Here is a 25,687-nt window from a genome sequence, read left to right on the forward strand (position 1 = left end):
GTGTTTTGCAACTATTCTTTATTACAACTATAATGTCACTATTTTCTTACAACTAAACAACTTCAACCCGTTGACAAACATAAGAACAATTGTAGTAAAGCCAAGATTACTACTACTTTCTATCCGTCCCTTTTCCTTTCTTCTTTTTTTATTTTTGTTTACATTTCTAGATACAAAATAGTTGTGTGAGGACGGTGAATTTGTTGACACATTTACTAATCTGTTTCAATATTAATTTTATTTTATTTTATTTATTTACGTTTTATATTTTTGCTTCAGGTTTTATTAATTATTTTTTTTAGATTTTAAGTTTCTATAACTTGGTTGAAGGATTCCAATATGGGTTTTTCATTCTTATATTTCTCATCGGTAGGTCCATGTGCGTTTTTGCTGCTAAATGACTTTCGTCGGCGTTCGATTCGTAGGAAAATCATGTTTAATTTTCGATTTTTGAGCGATTATTCAGAAAAATAGATAACTTTATATGAATAGGGAGGATTTTTTTTGTTTGAGTGATTTTTCATTTTAAGATACTTTCATAGAAATGTTTCTGTTATGTCACCCCCCCCCTGTTTTCTTTACGTCACAAGTGTCACGCTCATACATGAATTCCATAGCTAATATAACATACTGACCCAACGGGTCACGGGTAGTCTAGTATATATATATATATAATATTATACATACAATAGTAAATAATTAAAAGATGCTTATCTTTATTATTGTTATAAGGCGCTATCTAAAAGGATATTAAGCAAGATACTCTATCTTGGTTCAGCTTTGATCTAAATTGGAGAAACTGATTTTTCATAATATTATGCATGCTATATATTTTTGATGGACACTTTGTGTGCGTATTTTGGCTGTTCATGTGTGCATAAAGTAGATCGTAAGATTATATGAATTTTTTATTTTAAATAAAGAAATGGTCATTGGAATTTAGTATTCCATTTTCATATGATTTCACCCTAACCCAACATTAAGACGGTTGCCTGTTTATTTTCATTTGTCCACAGATTTGGGCATAATTTGGCTGAACATTCCATTAACAGTAATAAAATTTTTGTTTTCAAATGAAAAAAAGGCACTAGTGCACTACTGCCACAGGAGAACATTTTTTTGATTTCTGTTTGAAGAGTGCACATCAAAAGGGGAGACAATTCAAGAATTCTCTAACCTTTTCCAAATGTCAACATGAAATAAAACATTATTTATCTGGACATTTATTGAATTGAAATAAAATAAAACATACAATTACACGAAATAAAACATTAAATATCTGAACATATCTTGAGTAACAAAAAAATTTCAGAAAATAGAATTAAAAACAAAATTTTTTAATTATTTTATTATCGGAATCCTTTGAGATGAGTTATATATATATATATATATATATATATATATATATATATATATATATATATATATATATTTTTTTTTTTTGAAAATCCTCATCTTCATAGTTGTTGTTTCATGACATTTCAGTCAACTATTTATCTGGCCTTTGTCAGTCGCCACCTGATGAAGGCCAGACGAATAGTTGGCTGAAACAACGTGAAACAATAACTATGAATATAATGAATTATGAATATAAGGACAACAGTCCGCAAATAAATAAATAAATAAATAAATAAATAAATAAATAAAAATAATTTGTTTAAAAAAATGAATGAGAGTTTTTTTTTTCTTTTTTAAACATTTATTGAATAAAAATAAAATTTAGAAAATTCTAATAAGTCGGATTCTTTTTTCAATTTTCGTAGCAAAAGGTATTCACATCCAATGTATTTATGACTATTTTTGAAGAAATCCTTTGGAAAAGTTTAGGCAATTTTAACATTGTCTCCCCATCTGATGTGCGCCCTTCAAACTGAAATAAAACGTTTTGTGACAATAATGCACAGGTGCCAAAAAAAAAAAAAAAATGACCATTTATTTTTGCATTTTTGTTGCCGGATAAGGGTGTTAGCAACAACAAGAGTGTTGCCTATTAGCATCAAGTTCTTTGACCTGAAATGAGAACAGAAAAATTGACACATTTCATCAACGTTCTTATCCCCATCTGGCATCAATTGAAATGAATGGCTCTCGTTTTGGGGAGGCCTCATGTTTTGACAAGCTTCTGGGTTTGACCTTTACTCCTGATCTTAAATGGAACACATACATTAATATTAAATCCATTGCCAAGGCTGCTGGAAAAATGGTGGGATTCTTCTATCGATCCAGTCGATATCTCACTGTTTATGCAATTCTCTATCTATATAAGAGCCAGGTACGTCCAAGGATGAAGTACTGTTGCCACATCTGGGCAGAAGCTGCTAGAAAGGACTTATCCTGTCTTGATAGAGTTCAAAATAGACTTCGTAGCCTCGTAGGGAATGTCCTTTTCTCTTCCCTGCAATCTCTTTCTCACAGAAGAGATGTTGCGAGTCTGCCTCTGCTTTATCATTATTTTCATGGCAAGTGCTCGGCTGAGCTCCAATCTATGGTCCCTCCTCGCCAACTTTCACAAGAAACACTCGTCTAGCAGAAAACACCATCACTAATTTCCCCCACTCTTTTATCTGTGCCTAAACCTAAAGGTAGATTCCATGAGCAAAGCTTCTTTCTTGGAACTGCATGTCTGTGAAATTGTCTTCCGTTTTCCTGCTTTCCAGCTGACTGCGGTATGGTTGTCTTCAGGTCTGGCGTGGGCAAGTTTTGATAAGCCGTTCCATATAAGTTATCAAATTTACCGAATTTCCATTACTAACGATTACTATATTGTCCAGTTTCTACTGTACACTCTTTAACCCTTATCCTCGAGTGGCCTCTTGGCCTTGATAAGTGATGATGCCTATGTAAAAAAAAAAAAAAAAAAAAGATGAGAACATTTGAAAAGTTATGTCTACCAATGATTGAATTTAGCGGATATCATCTACGCACATTTCATAGTTTTTCTTTTTTCTCGTCAATTTGTTTGCTTTTTAAATTTCTCCTATTTCATGACTCTTAAACAATTTTCTGACATATTGTTTCTCTGGTGTGTTGTGGGACAATTAATCGGAATCGGGAATCTGAAAAATCTTAACTTTTTGGGAAATCGTAATCAGAAAAATTTGTGCCTATTTTCCGATGCCAAAGTCGATTCTTTAAATTGTTTCATTTTTGCCTATTTTAAAACTTTATCTTCCACTGCCGATACTAATGATAAACTGATAAATATTTATTGATTTTAAACTGCGAGTAAAACTAAAATCTATAAATCCCACCCCTCCCTCAAGTATATTTTTACGTTTCCTAAACACATTTGCACATATTACATGGTCGTTTACGGTAATCCGCCCCCTCCTCCCAAAAAACAATAAGCGGATCTATAGCTAAATATTCAGAAATTTGAAAAGAATCTGAATCGGATGGGGGGGGGGATATTGGAATCGTCTCAACATTAGTTTATGTTTCTCGTTTCTGAACTGGATTTGCATATAATTTTTGCCTTCTCTGCTCGAAATCTAACGGGATTTTATTTTGTTTCTGTCGTTTTCTTTGTCTTCTAGGACCTTCATTCCATTACAAATGATGGAGAAAGATGTTACATTTTTCAAATTAATAAACCAAGCAATGAAAAAAATTTTTTTTTTTTAAATAGGCAAACATTTTATATCACAATAAAGCTAAAAAGAAAAACAATTTTCCTCTACAAAACAATCAAACCAAACACGATGAATACGTATTTAAAGATATAAAGAATTTTAAGCATAAAACCTTTTTTCCAAAATGACCAGATTCGGTATAAAATAATCTGAAAAGGATTGATATTACACAAACCAAACGTCAACCTGACAAATGTGGGTCTGCTTCTGTCTGTTGAACAGTACTGAGAACAAGGTCTCGGCAATTAGGAAAAAGCCACAAAGACAAATAGCTTTTTTAGCCCAAACTTTGCACAAACTTAAAGCACCTACTTCAATTTTTTTTGACGCTTATCGCCAATCAAGAATTTGTTCACGTCATTCGACCACGGCCACGGTAGCCATGATTCGACCCAGCAGATGGTGGGCTGCAGTGGCAACAGCTGACGATTCTTTGTCGCGTGAGGTAGTTTTTAGGCAATGGAGAATACCAGTGAGGTTGTTGAGGATATTTTTTGTGTGGCCACAGTGTGCCTCCTCTGGTGTGCTGTCTTTTCTTTTCTTCCACTTTCTTGTCTTTTGTCATATGTTCCAGCGGTGGGAACGAGGTAAATATGTTAAAAAAAAAAGGTCTGTTTGTTTCAAACAATGTTATCAAAGACAAGATAAGTTACTTTTCTACATAACTGAATAAATCTTTAGTGTTTTTATTTAACGTAAAATATTTATTCGGTTTAAAAACAAGTAGTAATGGACGCGAAGTCTCTTTACATCTTTGAAGTTTTGACAATGAATTAAAAATAAAAAAAAAATAAAGCAAAATTGTGGTACAAACTCACCCAATAAATGTCAGGGTAAGACGTTCTCCTTAAAACAAGATACTGTCTGGGAGGATGCACTTTTTTTTTCTTCTTTTTTTTTTACAAGGTGGTCACCACTTATCAAGGCCCGGAAGCCACTCGGGGATAAAGGTTATTGCGTGTACAGTACGTTAGTGTTGAGATTTGATAAAGTGTCTTACTTAAGGGTCGGTTCATCAGGAATTTTTTATGTTGGACTTGACGACATCCAGGTTGTAGTCAGGTGAGAAACAGGCAAACGGGACAAAGCTGAACGATACTTCAGCCCGAACTAATGCTAACTTAACAAAACAAAACAAAACTACTTCCTCGTTAACGATGGGTATTTTCGCCTCATATAATGATTCGTATCCTGTTGCAAAATTTGTGATGATACATTTTCTGTTCGTTTTTGCATTTTTTGAGATGAAGTTTGATTGTTCGTATTCTTCAGATTACTGTTTTCATCTTGAGTGTTATTTTCACAACATTTGTCTATGTAACCTCCGATCTTCTTCAGATATATTTTGTCGAACTTGAAAAACTGCACAGGCCGCAAGGACACATTGCATAGTGAATAAAGTAGTTGGTAAAATCCATTTGTGAAGTTACTCTTCTGGAGGTTGAAGGTTCAATTTTCAATGCGGGCGAATCTCAAAAATACAATTGCAAATTACTTAGGACTTCTACACAATCATGGCTGACGGAACGAGAGCATGCATCCCCGTGGATTAAATAAAGGGTTGTTCGAAATTCCTGCAGATTCTAGAGTTCGTCGAGATACACTTAAAGAAAGTCAGAGGTTACATGGACCGAAACGTTGTGAAAATAACACTCGAGATGAGAACAGTAGTCCAAAGAATTCAAATAATACGAATAATTAATCGTCATCTGAAAAGGTTCCTTGCAGATCTGAAGAAGGTTGGAGGTTACATCGATCGAAACATTGTGAACACTCAAGATGGGAACAGTAGAATCCAAATAATACAAACACCTTTTGTTTTTAATTCGCACGCACACATTTTCTTTTTCATGAATACTATTTTGCAGTATCTTTCTGACCCCCCTCCCCCATCGACTCTCTCATTTAAAAAATGGTTTTATTTTCTTTTATTTTGGTAATTTTCTGTCGGCTTCATTTATTTTGTACGTGTGTGGCAACCGCCCCCCCCCTTTTTTTTTGAATTGAAAAAATATTTCTCTGAATAAATCAACACGATTTTTCCTTTTGGTTCTTGTTTGTTTCTTTTGCCGTTCTTAGCAATTATTTCTTTTCTCGAGTGCGCATGCGTACCGGTGGGTTATTATGTCACTGTTTATTGTATAACCGACCACCAATCCCTTCTTCTGGAAAAAAAAAAAAAAAAAAAAAAACAATTTGAGGGTTTTCATTTTTGACGTATTTTATCCATTTTTATTTAAATCTTTTCTATTATTTTTATTTTATTTTCCTTTTATTTAAATTTTTCATGGACTTAATCGTTTAGTGCATTCGTCGTCATCGGTGAAAGGGGAAGACGGGTTTATTTTAGCAGATGTTATTAGTAATTCCGTATTGAATCTGTTTTTCTTTTACAATTTTTAATTATTATTTGTTGCATTTGTGTAAGGGGCTCATTCCGCTTGGAGAGAGAAGCACTCTCTGACACCGAAATTTCATTCTCTTGTGTTTGCTCGTTGATAGAAAATTGGTTGTGAGCTTCCCCCTCCACTGTGTATACACACACACACACACACACACACACACATATATATATATATATATACACACACATACGGTGGCAGGGATTGCGTGGAAGGAGAGCTAAAGAGTAGAAAAGACTGTCAAGAAACGAAAACTGTAAAATTTGTGTGATAGCGAGGCAAGCAGACTGAATGGGTGCCCAATCAACTGGCTGTTCTTTTTAATCGGCCTCACCCTTGTAGAATGACAAATCCTGTGGAGAGAAAGAAAATAAGGAAATGGTGTAGAAATACAAAAGAGAGAATAATATAAAAAAATCATTGTTAATTCTTATGAATTTCGTTTTTCCCAACTGTCGTTTTTTTTTTCACTCAATTTCTCATTCCATTTTCTTCACGACTGCTTTTTCATTCTCTTAGCAGCTTTGTTTTTGCTTACTAACCAAAATAAATATAAAATAAAATAATAGAAAATAAATAAAAATGCTGCCCTTTTCGACTATGGAGGTTTCTTGTTTGGACTTTCCAACCAAAAGTCATTAAATGGAAGAACATTCTATATAATGCATACTTATTCTACAGGTGCCTCTCCACCGGCATTCTTTGAGGAGAGACCTTGCGCCTACTTTCGAGTTTTCTAACCAACATCCAATGAATTTTCATAAATTTTTAAATTTAACCCTTTGCCGCCAAAGTGTACTTTGAAGTCGCCTTTCCAAAAAACAAACAAAACAACAACAACAACAACAACAACTATTTCTTACTCTTATGGCTTGTCAGCCCAACTGATTTTCAAAGTACAAGTTTATGCATTGTTCAACAAACGAATGAGGGTTTATTTTATGTTCGTGTGTCAGTTGCACTCTAACTTCTGTCACGTGTGGGTTTCATGATATATTGTTTCCATCGTGTTTTGTGTTTATTAAAATAGTTAATAAAATTAAACGTCGCCAGAGTTAAATATTAAATTGCCGTTAAGTTAACGTAATTATGTGCATAAATTTAAACAGTGTAGTTTTAAAACCCAATTATTCTATATACTGGGAAAGAAGTTTTTCTTGTCTTTATTTTACATATTGCTATTTCTTTTGTCTTTTTTTTTTTGCATCTTTTGTCTTTTTTTTTGCATCTTTTGTCTTTTTTTTTGCATCTTTTGTCTTTTTTTTTGCATCTTTTGTCTTTTTTTTCTGCTTTGCATCTTTTGTCTTTTTTTTTTGCTTTGCATCTTTTGTCTCCTTTTCGGTATCTTTTTTCTCCTTTTCGGCATCTTTTTTTCTCCTTTTCAGCATCTTTTTTTCTCCTTTTCAGCATCTTTTTTCTCCTTTTCGGCATCTTTTTTTCTCCTTTTCGGCATCTTTTTTTCTCCTTTTCGGCATCTTTTTTTCTCCTTTTCGGCATCTTTTGTCTTCTTTTCGGCATCTTTTGTCTTCTTTTCGGCATCTTTTGTCTTCTTTTCGGCATCTTTTGTCTCCTTTTCAGCATCTTTTGTCTCCTTCTACACCGTCTTTCTACGTTCCCTTCCTTGTCATTTCTCTCCTTTTTTTCTACAATTTAATTTTTTTCTTATATTTGTTTTGTCATAATTTTCCTTTTCGTTTTTCTAGTTTTTTTTCCCTCCTTTATTTTCTTATTTTTTCCGTCCTTCTTCATTTGGACATGCGTTTAAAATAGATTTATGCGCACTTCCCTAACCTAACCCTAACCCTTCCCCCATTCTAGCAGCTGTGATTACCCTGTGACCACTCACTGTTAAGCATATGTTTCACTCATTCTCATAAAACTAAATGACACACAAACATTGAATTCTTTGACATTTTAGACTTAAAAAAAAATCTAAACTCAAGAAAAAAATTCTTCGCTTAACTTTTCACTTTTATTTTGAGGTTTAATTTCAGTGTTTTTCTACTCAACACACTTTAAATCATTTTACAGAGAATCAATAAAATTGCTTCCGAAAATCTCAAGTTTTACAATGTATCTTGATGATTCTTCAGAATAGTTGATATTGGCTTTATTTTTCTGCCATGTTTGTCCCCATACCGTCAGTCTTGTCATGGCAAGTTTATCTGATGATCAATTCGATAATGTCTGCCATGTGGTGGCCCTATGTTGAGGGATACTTAGTTTATTATGTTTAAGAATTGGTAGTCGATCCTACATTCCTACGGTGCTCCTATTACTGCACTAGAGCATTGTGTACCTGTGATACTATCGACGTCAGCCCCCCAATCTGCCCTCCAAGTTGGACGAATGTGTCTCTTAACCCTCTGGGGCCATGGGGTTGCTATGAGGGGCGTACAATAAGTAATGCCCCTGACCCACTTCCAGTTGTCTGATCTAGCTGAAATTTGCATATGCAATGATTTATATCTCTACGGGTTATGTGGCAAATTACAGCTCTGAACTAATTGTAGTTTCTGTTTTACAGGTGTTTGAACAGAGTCAGGTGTGAAATGGAGCTTGTCGAGAAGTGATCCGGTTTTTGTATTTGAAAGGACGCACACCACATGAGACTTTTGATGAAATGAAAGAAACTTATGGTGGTAATGCCCCATCATATGACCTTTTGAAACGCTGGTATTGTGAATTCAAACATGGCCGGAAGTCTGTGGAAAGAGCTCCTAGACCTGCCCCCCCCCCTTATGCCATTGATGAGGCATCTGTCCGTCAAGTTGAGGCTGCCATTTTGGATGATCAGCGCATTACTATTCGCCAAATAGCCCAAGATGTTAAAATTAGTACAGGGTCTGTGGAAACTATCATTTATAACCATTTGCATATGCATAAAGTGTCTGCCAGATGGATTCCCAGGTTGCTCACACCATTCCAGAAGCAAGAACACATCGAGTGCTCGAGGATGAATTTGGAGATGTGCCAAGAAGATGAGTCAAAGTTTTTCAAAAGACTGATTACACAGGATGAAACCTGGGTCCATCATTATGATCCAGAGACAAAAGCCCAGTCAATGCAGTGGAGGCACTTGAACTCACCACCTCCAAAGAAGGCAAGGGTGCAGCCCTCCGCTGGCAATATCATGCTCACAGTCTTCTGGGACCAGGACAGAGTAGTGATGACAGATTTCCTGGCAAAGGGTACCACAATTACAGGAGCCTATTATGCTTCACTTTTGAGGAAATTAAGGGAAGCTATCAAAATCAAGAGGCGGGGCAAGATCAGCAAAGGTACCCTCCTCCTGCAGGACAACACTCCGGTCCATAACTCGCATGTCGCCAGATCAGAAGCATGGGCGTGTGGTTATGAAATCCTTCTACCTACTCTCCTGACCTTGCACCCTCTGACTTTCATTTCTTCCCAGCCATGAAGTTGTTTTTGAAAGGAAAGCGTTTCCCAAATGATGCAGCCTTGATTTCTAAAGTCACATCATGGTTGGAGGACCAACCTGAGGTGTTCTACAAAAACGGTCTCCAGAGCTGCGTCAAACGATGGGAGAAATGCATAACTCTGGGTGCTTCCTATGTAGAGAAAGACTAATAACTGTGCCAAGTTTCGTTGCTCTACTGCTATGGGAAGTGGGTCAGCTCGTACATTATTTCATGCAGAATGTGTTAGGCAAGAATAGCCTGGCAGCGCCAATCGTTTTCTAGGCTCCAAGCACATACAGCACCTGACATTACCAAATAATCACCCATTTTAGTATTGGCCAGGCTCAATGTTGCTTAACTTCAGTGATCTAACGGGAACCGGTGTATCAACGTGATTATGCTGTATCATTTTGGTGATAAACCTATTTCATCTTTATTGTTGTTTTATTTTTCCTCCTCCTTTTTACCCCCCCCCCCCAGCAAAAGGAAAGGAAAAAATATAACAACAAAAAAGAGGAAATAGGTTTATTAGCAAAAGAATGGAGAGGAAGTTATTCACCAAGGGACACAAAGGGAGTTAAATTAGGATTGTTAATCAAGGTGTGGTGCATAAACGACTGGACATAAATAATATATTTAGAATTAGTTTACGGGTAGTTTTAGGTGTGTTGATGGGTTTTGCAACAGTTTACAACAGATGAGGACAGTTTACAGACCATCTTGGATTTGCAATGGTTGACTGCAGTTTCTAGTTTGACACAGTTGAAGGTAGGTTGTGATTTGTTCCAGAGTTTTAGAAGATCAAGATGAGCTAAGTTCATTATTCCAGAAATATGTATATCAGCTTACTCCATAATATATATATATATATATATATATATATATATATATATATATATACAGGGCAACCCAACAAAAACAAAAGCTAAATGGAGGCCATCAAGAACATATACTGTAGAACGGAGAAAAAAAGGCCAAAGACCCTAGTGTTTTGATGTGAAGTTTTGAATATAATAAACTAATTATGACCAAAGTTTCATTTCATTTGGACAAAACACTAAGAAACGGGGCCTAATTAGAGTTAGGGCCCGTTTTTTTTTGGTCACCCTGTATGTATATATATATATATATATATATATATATATATATATATATATATATATATTATTGGGGAGGTGGTATTATCCACTGGAGAACCTTGTATTTAACAGCTGTCCTGTTTTTAAATCTCCGAAACAGCTACATGGTAAACAGCTGAGGATCCCCGTTTTTTCTTTATCAAATTTTAGTTATGGTTTTCTCTTTTCATCCTTATATAGTTAAATTCTCTTTGAAGACTCTTGAGAAATTGGCTTATGCAAGTGCTAAATCTATTTCTATTTAACAATTTTAGTTAAGGCTTTTTTTTTTCATTGTTATATAAATAAATTCTCATTTGTAATTATAAACTTTTTAGAAGTCGGATTATGTAGGTGCTAAGTCTGCAATAGGTTAAATTTAGTTTCTTTTTTTCCGGGAATTTAAACTGCATTCTTTATTTTGCAGTTTTTTTATTCAAAGTTTCTTTAGATTCACCAGCATCGAGGCCATGCTGCTGAAGTCACAGCTACGCTGGGTCGGGCATGTCTCCAGAATGGATGATCATTGCCTGCCCAAGATAGTCCTTTATAGCGAACTCTCTACTGGCCGTCATGACTGAGGGGCACTGAAGAAAAGATATAAAAACTCTCTGAAGAAGTCCCTCGGTGACTGCCACATTGACCACCTCCAGTTGTCTGCTCTCGCTGCTGACCGTGTTACTTGGCAACGCACTGTCCACCAGGCTATCGCCTCCTTTGAGATCTCCCGCAGACAATCTGCGGGAGAAGCGCTGCAGGAAGAAGATTCGGGAAGCCTCAGCAGCTACACCTTACGTGACTTTTGACTGCAGCCGCTCTGGCCAAACCTGCTTGTCCCGCATCAGGCTCGTCGGCCACAAGTGTGCCTGCAGTCGACGTGGAAAACCCCCTTTAATAGAATCTTCGTTTGCGAAGTACTGCTAAGAAGATATATATATATATACTAGCATTTCAGCCCGGCGTTGCCCGGGTGTTTGGAGGTGTATGTTGAGCAAAAAAAAAAAAAAAAAAAAAAAAAAAACGTCAATTTTTTTAAAACTTTGACCCCTATTATGACCCCTTAAAATTTATAGTTTCGGGCTCAAATCACTTTATTAAGTTAGATCCAGGTTCAAGGAACCTATATCTAAAATTTCAAGTGTCTAGACCCAAAATTGTCGGAGGAGTTTGGTAGAGTTCTTAAAGGTCAAATCGTTGAAATTTGACCCCTTAACAGCCAAATTTCTGGCTGACACCCGTCACATCGATTTTCCCAAATCTCAGTACCCGGTATTTCAAATTTCGAGTCTATAGACTAAAAATTGACAGAGTTATTGCGTAGGGAAATGTACACAGACAGACAGACACGTTCACTTTTATATATATATATATATATATATATACACACACACATAGTGCTCCAAAATTAATGGGATTTTGAAATATAAATTAGCATTGAAATAGATGATTATATTTTGGAATCCTCTCTCTCTCTCTATATATATATGATTGAACCAAATGGTTGTAAAATTATAACTAATTGTTGTAAAGCTAATAATTTATTGTAGCTTTTCAGGGTGATAATAATCAAGACAAACGCATTGGTATAATTAACAAAAAGTGTATTAACAAAATTATGTTGCAAAAGTACACGTCATTATTCTGACACCATAACTGCACCAAATTGTTGCCATAACGTTTAGATATAACTATATTGATTGTCTCAGGATAAGTCCATTATTCTTGAAAAGGGTAGATAAAAACAAAAAATTCAGAATTAGTCTCTTCTGCTTGCTATATCTCTCCCTCTTTCTCTCCAATTAAGGGTTAAATGGTATTACTGCTTGTGATGATATTCCCTTTTGTCTATAATGAATTATTCCAATCCTTTTATTTTTCTTTCTTTATTACCTTTAACTTTTAAGAACAGGGTAAAGTGATGGAAGGGAGTTATACACACATTGCCACAGGACTGCTTCTTTGCAAACTACAACATGAGCTCAGCAAAAAAACTTGTCAGAAACTTTCCTCATAAGTCATCTAATTTTATTCGTTTCATTAATCATTTTTAATCCTCTTATAATATTCATTATTATTCGACTGACAGTCCATCCAATTCGTTTAGCCTTTACTCTCTTGCCTTTGACACATGGTGACTCACTGGTTAAGAAAAGAAAGACAACCAGTTTCTATTGGTGAATCGCAGGATAGTTAAAGCAGAGTCTTTCTGGTCTCCTTGCATCTGATAATGTTATGTCTAGTGATGGAAGATTTCCAATATTTTTTCCTTGATTCTGGTTCTTTTTGAATTTCAAAATATAGCTTTTTTGTGTATTTTTATTTTTTTATTTTTTGGTGGTGGTGGGGGTTCGAATTACCGCAAAGATCCATGTAATATATGCATATATTTCCACAAATGTAAAAAAAAAAAAAAAAAAAATACCCCTTATGGGTTTAACCGATAGATTTTAGTTTTATTGCTAGTTTAAAATCGATGAATATTTATCATCTTATTAATTGAAACCTTGGAAAATTACATTTTAAGCAAAAAGAAATAAAACACACAAAAAAGAATCGTTTTAGGCATCAGAAAATACGCCAAAATTTTCCTGATTCCGTTTAGTCGTCCTAACACTAGCTCTATCTAATTACGTGAAATTTATTTTTCTTCCAGGTGAGACATTTGTGACCCGTAAAATCACACGAGCTGTTGCCAAAATCACACTCGGTCAGCAGCAATGCATGGAACTTGGAAATCTTGACTCAAAGAGAGATTGGGGACATGCTAAAGATTATGTAGAAGTAAGTATCCTATATATTATTGTGCAGAAAAAGGAAAAAAGTCTGACCGTATGATATAAATAATAATGACTATAAAGTCGTCTGTGAAATAGATTCTACGTTTCTGAATTCTGAATTTTGGAGTTGAGGATTGATTATTTCTATTTAATTTTTTTTTAACTCCTGCTCGAACTCAAGGATCCGTGACATATTGAATAAAGTATGCTTTGTTTATTTGTAATGTTGTGTTACTACCGACGTTTACCCTGTAAGAAAGTAAGAGGAAATAAGTTTATCAGCAGAACAAAGGTATAGGAAGTTATTCACAAAGGTATACAAAGGAATCTAAAATAGGATTATTAATCAAGATGTCGCAGTATTTGGGACAAATGGACTTGACACTAGATATCAATATGTTTAAAGTTAGTTTATGGACAGTTTTAAGAGTGGTAATGAGTTTTATGGCAGTTAGGAATAGTTTATGGACACTCTTAGTTTTGCAATGAGGACAGTTTTGAGTGGAAGACAATTACCAGCTTGGAAGAATAAAATGTAAAAAATATTACGAAAAAGAAGCAATTTTATACAAAAATATATAAAAAAAGAAATAAACATTTTTATGCAAAAATTTTGAAGCAGAAAAAAGTGTTCGTCAAAACACAAGAAATACCAAAGCCATCATTTTTCTAAGAGCTAATTATTTTCTGTATTCAATTGTAATGTCTTCATTCATAGTATCTTTCGTGCTTGTTTGCTTCTTACATTAAGTAGCTTCATACCTTGTTTAAAGCATTTTCCATAAAAAAAAATTGTACGGTTGTGTCCATTGTAATAATATAATTTTCCCTTCATCTGGAAAAACAAATTGTAGCAAACCATTGTATGATGTTAATAGAATTTATTTTGTATTATTTAGATTTTTCAAACTACTATTCTCATCTTGAGTGTTATTTGCACATTTCGGTGGATGTAATCTCCAACCTTTTTCAATTATATCTTGCTGAACACTGTAAAACTTTGGAATCTGCATGGAATTTTGAACAGAGCCCTTTATTTAATCCACGAGGGGTGGTAGGTACTGGGGAGTCAATATTTATCAAGGCCCGAAGGTCACTTGAGGATAACGATTAATGAATGTAATGTGGAAAGCATTCTCTCGTTCTATCAGCCATAACTAGGTAGAATTCCTAAGTAATTCACAATTGTATTTTGAGTGTCGCCTGCACAGAGGATTGAACCTTCAACCTCCAGAAGAGTAACTTTACAACTGAATTTTACCATGTACTTTATCCACTATGTCACGGGTCCTTGAGTTCGAGCAGTAGTTAAAAAAAATTAAATATAGATAATCAATACTCAACTCCAAAATTCAGAAACGTAGAATCTATTTCACATACGACTTTCTAGTCATTATTATGTAGAGTTACAAGATACTCTTGGGTGTGAATAATTTTCCAACATGGTAAAGGGAGCCCACTTTCTTTGGAATAGCCTTTGCAATGTCCTCAATGCATTTGTTTAACTTAACTAATTTTTTTTATCCTCTAGGCGATGTGGATGATGTTGCAGCAAGATGAGCCAGAAGATTTTGTAATTGCAACTGGAGAAACGCACAGTGTACGAGAATTTGTGGAAGAGGCCTTCAAATATGTAGGGATAGAAATCATGTGAGTATAGAGAACTAATGAGAATCTGTTTCTGTATCTTGTTATAAATTTATTTCTGTATCTTGTTGTTATAAATTTATTTCTGCATCTTGTTATAAATTTATTTCTGTATCTTGTTGTTATAAATTTATTTCTGTATCTTGTTGTTATAAATTTATTTCTGTATCTTGTTGTTATAAATTTATTTCTGTATCTTGTTGTTATAAATTTATTTCTGTATCTTGTTGTTATAAATTTATTTCTGCATCTTGTTGTTATAAATTTATTTCTGCATCTTGTTGTTATAAATTTATTTCTGCATCTTGTTATAAATTTATTTCTGCATCTTGTTGTTATAAATTTATTTCTGCATCTTGTTATAAATTTATTTCTGCATCTTGTTGTTATAAATTTATTTCTGCATCTTGTTGTTATAAATTTATTTCTGCATCTTGTTGTTATAAATTTATTTCTGTATCTTGTTGTTATAAATTTATTTCTGCATCTTGTTGTTATAAATTTATTTCTGCATCTTGTTATAAATTTATTTCTGCATCTTGTTGTTATAAATTTATTTCTGCATCTTGTTATAAATTTATTTCTGCATCTTGTTGTTATAAATTTATTTCTGCATCTTGTTATAAATTTATTTCTGCATCTTGTTGTTATAAATTTATTTCTGTATCTTGTTGTTATAAATTTATTTCTGTATCTTGTTATAAATTTATTTCTGCATCTTGTTGTTATAAATTTATTTCTGTATCTTGTTGTTATAAATTTATTTCTGTATCTTGTTGTTATAAATTTATTTCTGTATCTTGTTGTTATAAATTTATTTCTGCATCTTGTTGTTATAAATTTATTTCTGCATCTTGTTGTTATAAATTTATTTCTGTATCTTGTTGTTATAAATTTATTTCTGCATCTTGTTGTTATAAATTTATTTCTGCATCTTGTTGTTATAAATTTATTTCTGTATCTTGTTGTTATAAATTTATTTCTGTATCTTGTTGTTATAAATTTATTTCTGCATCTTGTTGTTATAAATTTATTTCTGCATCTTGTTGTTATAAATTTATTTCTGTATCTTGTTGTTATAAATTTATTTCTGTATCTTGTTGTTATAAATTTATTTCTGCATCTTGTTATAAATTTATTTCTGCATCTTGTTGTTATAAATTTATTTCTGTATCTTGTTGTTATAAATTTATTTCTGTATCTTGTTGTTATAAATTTATTTCTGCATCTTGTTGTTATAAATTTATTTCTGCATCTTGTTGTTATAAATTTATTTCTGCATCTTGTTGTTATAAATTTATTTCTGCATCTTGTTGTTATAAATTTATTTCTGTATCTTGTTGTTATAAATTTATTTCTGCATCTTGTTATAAATTTATTTCTGTATCTTGTTGTTATAAATTTATTTCTGCATCTTGTTATAAATTTATTTCTGTATCTTGTTGTTATAAATTTATTTCTGCATCTTGTTGTTATAAATTTATTTCTGCATCTTGTTGTTATAAATTTATTTCTGCATCTTGTTGTTATAAATTTATTTCTGCATCTTGTTGTTATAAATTTATTTCTGCATCTTGTTATAAATTTATTTCTGTATCTTGTTGTTATAAATTTATTTCTGTATCTTGTTGTTATAAATTTATTTCTGTATCTTGTTGTTATAAATTTATTTCTGCATCTTGTTGTTATAAATTTATTTCTGTATCTTGTTGTTATAAATTTATTTCTGCATCTTGTTGTTATAAATTTATTTCTGCATCTTGTTGTTATAAATTTATTTCTGTATCTTGTTGTTATAAATTTATTTCTGCATCTTGTTGTTATAAATTTATTTCTGTATCTTGTTGTTATAAATTTATTTCTGCATCTTGTTGTTATAAATTTATTTCTGCATCTTGTTGTTATAAATTTATTTCTGTATCTTGTTGTTATAAATTTATTTCTGCATCTTGTTGTTATAAATTTATTTCTGTATCTTGTTGTTATAAATTTATTTCTGCATCTTGTTGTTATAAATTTATTTCTGCATCTTGTTGTTATAAATTTATTTCTGTATCTTGTTGTTATAAATTTATTTCTGCATCTTGTTGTTATAAATTTATTTCTGCATCTTGTTGTTATAAATTTATTTCTGCATCTTGTTGTTATAAATTTATTTCTGTATCTTGTTGTTATAAATTTATTTCTGCATCTTGTTGTTATAAATTTATTTCTGCATCTTGTTATAAATTTATTTCTGTATCTTGTTGTTATAAATTTATTTCTGTATCTTGTTGTTATAAATTTATTTCTGTATCTTGTTGTTATAAATTTATTTCTGCATCTTGTTGTTATAAATTTATTTCTGTATCTTGTTGTTATAAATTTATTTCTGCATCTTGTTGTTATAAATTTATTTCTGCATCTTGTTGTTATAAATTTATTTCTGTATCTTGTTGTTATAAATTTATTTCTGCATCTTGTTGTTATAAATTTATTTCTGTATCTTGTTGTTATAAATTTATTTCTGCATCTTGTTGTTATAAATTTATTTACCACGCCCTCCACGCCTTTTTTTTTTTTTTTTTTTTTTTTTTTAAATAAAAAAAATCTTGGAAGGCAAAGTTACAAATGTGCAGATTGTTTGGTTCATGATTCAACCGGAAGTGAAAGTTTAAAAAATTGGTATTAAGGCAAATCTCTCTTTCTCAACTCCTATCGCTCTCTCAACCCCCCTCTCTCTCAACCCCCACTCTCTCTCTCTCTCAACCCTCTCTCTCTCTCAACCCTCTCTCTCTCTTTCTTTTTCTCTTTTGCTCCTTTTTTCTTTTTTTCTTTCTTACTCTCTCTTTTTTCTCACTCGCTCTTTTTTTCTCTCACTCTCTCTTTTTCTTTCTATCTCTTTCTTTCTCTCTCTCTCTCTTTTTCTCTCTTTCTTTTTCGCTCTCTCTTTCTTTTTCGCTCTCTCTTTCTTTTTCGCTCCCTCTCTTTCTTTTTCGCTCCCTCTCTTTCTTTTTCGCTCTCTCTCTTTCTTTTTCGCTCTCTCTCTTTCTTTTTCGCTCTCTCTCTTTCTTTTTCGCTCTCTCTTTCTTTTTCGCTCTCTCTTTCTTTTTCGCTCTCTCTTTCTTTTTCGCTCTCTCTCTTTCTTTTTCGCTGTCTCTCTTTCTTTTTCGCTCTCTCTTTTTATTTTTCGCTCTCTCTCTTTCTTTTTCGCTCTCTCTTTTTATTTTTCGCTCTCTCTTTTTATTTTTCGCTCTCTCTCTTTCTTTTTCTCCCTTTGTCTCTCTCTTTCTCTCTCTCTCGTGCGCTCTATCTCTCCTTCTCTCTTACTCTCGCTCTTTCCCTCGTTTTCTTTCTCAATCTTTTTGTCTCACATCCGAAAGAACCGTTCGGCATGTCTTTGAGGACTGGCTTTTAACCTTAACAAAATACCAATTCCTAAAGGGCCCCGCAGCATTATTTGTTGAGATTACCACATGGCTAATTTCTTTACCAACTGCACACTTTTACGTTTACTACTTTCGCTTACGTCTCGTTTGCAATCCATCAGGAATGCGCGCATATGGATGTTTTCTTGCTTTGCATACACACCTTTGCGTAATTCCATGGCTGCGTGTGAAGATTTTCATGTTATATGTATATAAATATTTTGTGTTTTCTTTTCAAATACATGAATTTTACTAGACATTAGTTTGTGAGTGTATTGTCTTGTATTATATATGTGTGTAAATAAAGCAAATAGCAAGTTAGACATTCCCGCTCGTCTTCAATCTATTTTCATAATGAGACGTTTTTTGTCTTTGCGTTTTATACCGATTTATACGTTTTTATTTACCTTTTTTCATTTTCCTTCTTTTTCCCTTTCTTTTTCCTTCTTTTTCCCCTCTACGTTTGTTGCCTTGTCCCCTTACATTTTCGCTTGCTACTTTTTTCCCTGTCCCATTTTCTCTTTTAAACTTTGAGAGGTTCTTTTCTTTTCCTTCCTTTTTTTTTTTTTTTTTTTTTTTTTTTACTTCACGGATTCAGAAATTGTTTTATATCAATATTAAAAGAGAAATGGCAACAGTCATGGGAATTGAACAAAGAAAAACTTTTCAAATAAAATAAAACAAAAAGTAGAGAAGAAGTCACATCAAATCAACTCCACATACCACATTCACACCCAACCCACAATTATTTATTAAAACAAATGCCAATGTTGATATATACTAACTATAAAACATATTTGAGGATTGTAAAAATACGAACTCTATAGGATGAAAAATTTGAAAAAATACTTTCTTTTAAACACGGGAATCTCCACTTATCAAGGCTCGGGGGCCACTCGAGGATAAGGGTTAATGAGTATACATTAATCAATGTGATTATAGTGTAGTAAACATAAATAGTGGGAATTTTGTAAATTGGATTACTTAGGGAGACGGTTCATCAAGAACTTGTTTACGTTGGACTTGAAGACAATCAGATTGCAGTCAGCTGGAAAGCAGGAGAACGGAAGACAGTTCCACAGGCGTGCAGTTCTAAGAAAGAAGCTTTGTTCATGGAATCTACATTTAGGTCTAGGCATAGATAAAGAGTGGGGGAAACTATTGGTGGTGGTTCTGGCTAGACAAGTATTTTTCGCGAAAGACTGTCGAAGGGGGGGGCATAGATTGAAGCTTAGACGAGCACCTGCCATAAAAGTAACGATAAAGCAGAGACAGGCTCGCAACGTCTCTTCTATGGGGAAGAGGTTGCAGGGAAGAGGAAAGGGCATACTCCCACTAAGCTCTGAAGTCTATTTTGAACTCTATCAAGGCAGGATGAGCTGCTTCTAGCAGCTCTGGCCCAGATGTGGCAACAGTACTTCATCATTGACCATACCTGACTTTTGGCAATGGATTTGATATACATGTTCCATTTCAGGTCAGGAGTAAAGGTCAAGCCCAGAAGCTTGTCAAAACATGAAGCCATTCATTTTAATTGATCCCAGATTGGCATCAGAGCAAAGATGATGTACCTATTTACTATGCCTCCCCACGGGACAGAGTTAGACACCAGGGTCGTTTTTTAACGTGGAGAAAAGGTACAAAAATAAAAATTGTCTCAGTCGTGAAGGATTTCTCCTCCACCGAAAGAGAACAAGAAATAGAAGTGCAGCATCTGAAGAACAGATACTACACTTTGATCTTAGATAAAAGAAAGAAATCTAAACTATAAAAGATCATGAAATTCTTTTTAAAAAATGGAGATATACAGCAAAATCTAATTTCTTACCAACAATATGAAAACTTACAAAAACTCTAAATGCACATAGCAAATAAAATATCAACATTATACAAACATAAAACCACAAGCAAAATACAGCAAACATACATTTACAAAACAACCATTCTAGCATGAATTAATGCCGCAAGTTGATATGCAACTAAACAAACGAACAAAAAAATATTTGAAGATATAACTATAAGAACTTGAAGCATGAACTCCTCCCAGAGTTACTGGTGCCAGCATTAAATAACCGAAAAGGGTTGATATGCCGTAAAACAAAACAATCATTAATAATAATGTGAACATTTGGGAAGCATAAACTTTTTTTTTTTTTTTTTACATGGGGGTCACCACTTATCAAGGCGCGGAGGCCACTCAGGGATAAGGGTTATTGTTTGTACAGTAATCAATGAGATAGTATTGTAGTAATCATTAGTATTGGAGATTTGATAGAGTGTCTTACTTAAGGGGGCGGTTTGTCAGGAATTTGTTTATGTTGTACTTGAAGACGTCCAAGTTGTAGTCAGGTGGAAAACAGGCGAACGGAAGAGAGTTCCCTACCACATGGAAAACCATCTTTGATGTAGGCACATATTCCATGCCTATGGCGATCTTGGGGGTCAGATTTAGATGTTAAGTTGGAGTATTCTTTAATTATGAATTCGTCTAGAGAAGTGGTTGGCCCTATGCCAGTTTCACTTAGAAAGAATATGTCCGGTTTCATCTCCTGTAATTGGAAGGTTGGAACGTAGACCCCTGATGTTGGAGAAGGAGACCTGGTAGTAGGGGTCTACATTGGAGGATGGAGTTCTAGGTTTATTCATGTTTCCTTTTTGGAGATTTGTCATGATTGTTGAGGTTTTGGGGTTTGTGGAGCAGGTTAGTAGACTTGGTTGGAGCAGGACAGAGAGGGAAAATAAGAGAGAAAAAGATAAGAATTTTTTTTTTTTTGTAGCTCATGATAAGGTAAAGCCGTAACAATCACCCACTAGTATGACATCGAGAGGCCCTACCAGAAAATACTGTATGGTCCAGAATCCATTCACCAAATGGCAATACAGCAGCCCCGGTACTTTGCACCTGCTGATAGGACAGCCTCCTTAGTGGTTAATCCAAGGTTTAGGTCCCTGACTATCAGGTGGGTAACGTTAGTTATTGGAGCTGCCGATAACACATTCACATGCATTATTTACTCTCCATTGAGAAAAATAAAAAATAAATAAAAATAAATTTAAAAAAAAAAAAAGTGAGAAGGGCTTATTAATATCTACTTAATATAAGTCCGTTGCCCCATTCCCGGCTTAGGATAGCACTTGAAGATAGATTGAAGTCTCCCCTCCCATGTTAATGCATGGATACTTTTTGCCTTTATCTAGGTTGAGCTGGGATGTTAAACCGTTCCGGCTCCACCCCATAATAAATATGCTATAATGAAGCTTTTATCAAATTGAAAAAGTCTGGTTATAAAAGCGAATATGTATGTATGTTTGTATGTATGTGTATTTGTGTGTCCGCTAAAACCTTTCGACAGACAGAATAAAAATTAGCAAACTTGGTATCATATTGAAGCTCCATCCTTCGCCCGAAAAATATTGAAAAATTTGTCCAAAAATCTTAATTTTTTCACCCCGAAATCGACAATTTTCAACAAAAACCGTCCTTTCATGACGACGACCGGTTCTATGCATGCCTCAGATGACGTCATGACCTGATTTAGTTTAAATAGTTGAAGAACTGACTAAATTTCATGTACGTCCTGTTAGCTCAGTTGGTTAGTGCGTTGGGTCATTATCTAAACGTTTTGGGTTCAAATCGTGGTGTGAGATGTCTTTTTTTTTTTTTCCGATTTTTTAAATTCAAATATTGAACCAGTGTTATTTAAGCCATTTTTCATGTAACGTTCGTTTTTCTGTTTTTTTTTTTACTACACTTATCCACCTCCGACCACACACCCAAAAACACCTGGGTACCCACCGATTTTTTAAATTTTAATATCGAAACAGGCTTATTTAAGCCATTTTTCACATGTTTTTTTTAACGTTCGTTTTTCTATTTTCTTTTGTTTTTGTTTTTCAGATTTTTACATTTAACATCGTTCGTTTGCCTTACGTTAGTTTTTTTGTTTTTCTTTTCGATGTTTTGATTACTCCCCCACCTGCTTTTTTTTTCAGATAAGTTTTAACGTTTTCTTTTTTTTACTTCTGGTCATTGACCTCATTAAAAACAACTGCTGAATAGCTAATTGCTTACGTCGTCGTCATCATAAAGCTCGCACAAAATCTTAACTCTACGACTTCCGTGCGGGCACCTGTCAATTTTGTTCTTACTTAAATAAATTCAAACATCTTTCAGTAACTCATTCTGGCTGGCCGAACGGTTCATGCTTTTTTCACATTTTATTTTCCAACTTCACCTCAAGGCTTCGGGTTCGATTCTACCAACTTACCAAAACTCCCCCCCCCTTTTCTTTTGTATTTAAGAGAACACACACTTCGAAACACCCGGGCAACGCCGGGTACCCCCGCTAGTCTATATATATAAAAGGCAAAATGTGTGTGACCATTTCGTGTATGTCTTGCAAAGGCTTTTCTCTCACACGGTCCCGGGTTCGTTACTATCGCTTACAACTGTTTATATAGGTCCTAGATAATATCTAGGATTTGGGAAAGTGCGTCGCGTCTAGATTTATTTAGATTGACTTTTACAAAATTATTGCTATTTTGGCTTCTCGCGTGTCGATTCGGTTTTTTCATATAAAAAGTGAAACTAATTCAAAGCTACAGCGTTCTCGGCATCGCGCCGGGAAACGTCCAGAAGCAATCAGCTTTGATCAATGTTGTATATCAGACAATTGCTATTCAATCTGGACAATTGGGAGCTGGTTTCCCCCTCCCCAACATCTGTTGGGGGAAAAAACAGTAAAATTTGGGTAAACAAACCCAAACACTGCCTCGCAGCAAAAGTTAACTGCGTGACTTCTATTTGACCTTCAGTAGTAGAGTTAACTTTTATTGCGGACACCTGTTTTTAATAGTTAAATAAATAAATTCAAACGTGTCTCTGTTGTATGTCGCGGTGGCCCAATGGTTAACATCGCACTTTTTTTTTTTCACACTTTAATTTCCAACTTTACCTCAAGGGTTCGGGTTCGATCCTCATACTCACCTACCAAAACTTTTTTTTTTTTTTTATTTTAGTTTAGTTTGATTTACCCAAAACCACACACACCTCAAAACACCCGGGCATCGCCGGGTACCCCCCGCTAGTCTATAATATAAATCTCACCTGCCTGTTTTAATGTATGCATATTTGTATGTTTGCCTAAAACTTTCAACAGAGGCGATAGATTTTCACAAGATTGGTATCGTTTTGAAGCTCCACCCTTCGGACGACAAATATTGAAAAATTGGCTAAAAAAATTAATTCCTTCATTCTCAACTGGGCACGTTTCTACAAGGAGGGGGTAGCTTTTTTTGCTAATATGTTCGAAAGTCATACCCTCTTTTTGATTGACTAGCCTTAATTTAAACTTTCGTCACTTCCGGTTTGGTGATGGGCACAACGGCAAAGATGTCATTTTTTTTTTTTTTTTTCACATTCTTTTCCTTCTTCGCAGTATGGGTTCTAATCTACCTGCCTACTACATTTTTTTTTTTTTCACAACGTACACCTCCACAAACTCGGACAACGCCGGGCACGTAAATCATAAATACAAACCGTGTGTTTGCATAGATAAAAATTAGTTTTAATTCATGTATAGTTTTTTTTTCATCCCAAACAAGGCATATTGCAACTTGGGACGTAGGAGGCTACTATTTGAGATTGTGTCTAATAGGGACTGTGGGGAGTTGAGAAGCAAAATGTCTGTTCATATTACATTTAAAGCTTAAATTTTGACCCTACCTAATTTACATGTTAAACAAAATCCAGATTCAGTGTTTTGATGGCTGGTGTACAAAATTGTGCGAGATGGGTTGACTAAAGAAGCATAAAAACTGGTCAGGGTCAGGGTTACGCTGATTTCAAATCTTTTGGAGGCGCAAAACAAAAAGATATCCAGGGCAGGTTGAGTGTATAAGACAGAGTGCTATTGCAGATCCTCGCAACTTCCACAAATTGTCACTTGTTAATAATACAGATGGTGGTCGTGAAAGATTCTAATAAATGTATTTGTCAATTTGTTTGCCACCAGCAAATGAAATGCATGACCAATTTCTTTGAATATTTCAATTTCAAGCCGTTTCGCACAAACACAGAGAATTAAGCAGATTGTTGATGCCAATCTTTCCCCAAACTGAACCAACCAAGCAAAAATGGCGATCTAATGTGTACAAGATGGCCATGTTTTGTTTTAATGATGAAAAGACTTCACTATTATGTTCTTTCTCCTTTCTGTTTACCTATATCTCCCAAACTGTCTCGTATCCCTCAATCTCTGTACAGATTTCTCTTTCTCTTTTTCATCATGATATTACCCGCCCCCTCTCTCTCTTGAGAACTTTGTCTTATCTCTTTCCTTTCTCCAGATGTCGCTCTTCTATTTCCAAATCTCTCTATCTCTTCAGATGTCATATTCTTAAGCTGCCATCGTTCTTTCTGTTTCTAGATGCTTTTCCTCTCTAGTTTTCAAGGTATCATTCTCTCCTAAGACGTCTTGCTCTTTAGATATCTGCTCCCCCCCTCTTTCCAGAATTCTACACTCCTGCCTCCCTCTCTTTTTAGATGTCTATACTTCTTCCCCCTCTCTCTCTCCAGATGTCTATATCTCTACCCACCTCTCTCTCTAAATGTCTACGCCCCCTCTCTCTCCAGATATCTACACCTCCGCCTCCACCCTCTCTCTCTCCAGATGTCTACACCTCCGCCTCCACCCTCTCTCTCTCCAGATGTCTACACCTCCGCCTCCACCCTCTCTCTCTCCAGATATCTACACCCCCACCCTCTCCCTCTCTCTCCAGATGTTTAAAGCCCTGCCCCCACCCTCTGTCTCTCCTGATGTTTACACCCCTGCCCTTACACTCTCTTTACAAATTTTTATACCTCTAATCTCTCTCCCGCCTCTCTCTCTCTCCAGTTATCTTAATTTCTCTATTTCATCTGTCCAGATATTTTATTCTGTTTATATTTTAGATATTTCCCATAGCCATAGCCTTTTCCGTGTTCAAATCTGATAGGTTCTTGATTAATTCTTGACCTTTCCTCTATTAACCTCTTACAATCTTTACAAGATTTTCTTGCTGTCTTTTCTCCCTACGATCTAGTTATCTCTTTCTCTTCTCTCACACTTGTTCTTATTATTTCGCAACTCTTGTCTCTTGACAATTTTCCTTCGTTTTTATTTCGTCTCCGCTCTCTCTCTCTCTCTCTCTGATTCGCCTTTGTTTAACAATAACAAGATCCTAAAGAGCAAAACACTCCTCTGCTCCACCAGGAAAACAAAATGCATTTCACAGCAACCCC

General features: G+C 34.4%; 1 protein-coding gene across 2 annotated transcripts in view; it reads left to right on the forward strand.

The window, feature by feature from the left end:
• LOC145277556 (GDP-mannose 4,6 dehydratase-like) overlaps positions 1-25,687 on the forward strand; it is a 337,466-nt gene that overhangs the window by 192,850 nt on the left and 118,929 nt on the right. For both annotated transcript variants that reach the window (XM_080129028.1, XM_080129029.1), the window contains 2 exons: positions 13,228-13,355; positions 14,883-15,001. In XM_080129028.1, coding sequence (XP_079985154.1) covers positions 13,228-13,355; positions 14,883-15,001 — 247 coding nt within the window. The remainder of the gene's footprint in view (positions 1-13,227; positions 13,356-14,882; positions 15,002-25,687) is intronic.

The sequence above is a fragment of the Euprymna scolopes genome, chromosome 6 (assembly GCF_053919585.1).
Source record: "Euprymna scolopes isolate OS-2025 chromosome 6, ASM5391958v1, whole genome shotgun sequence".
In the NCBI taxonomy this organism is placed as follows: domain Eukaryota; kingdom Metazoa; phylum Mollusca; class Cephalopoda; order Sepiida; family Sepiolidae; genus Euprymna; species Euprymna scolopes.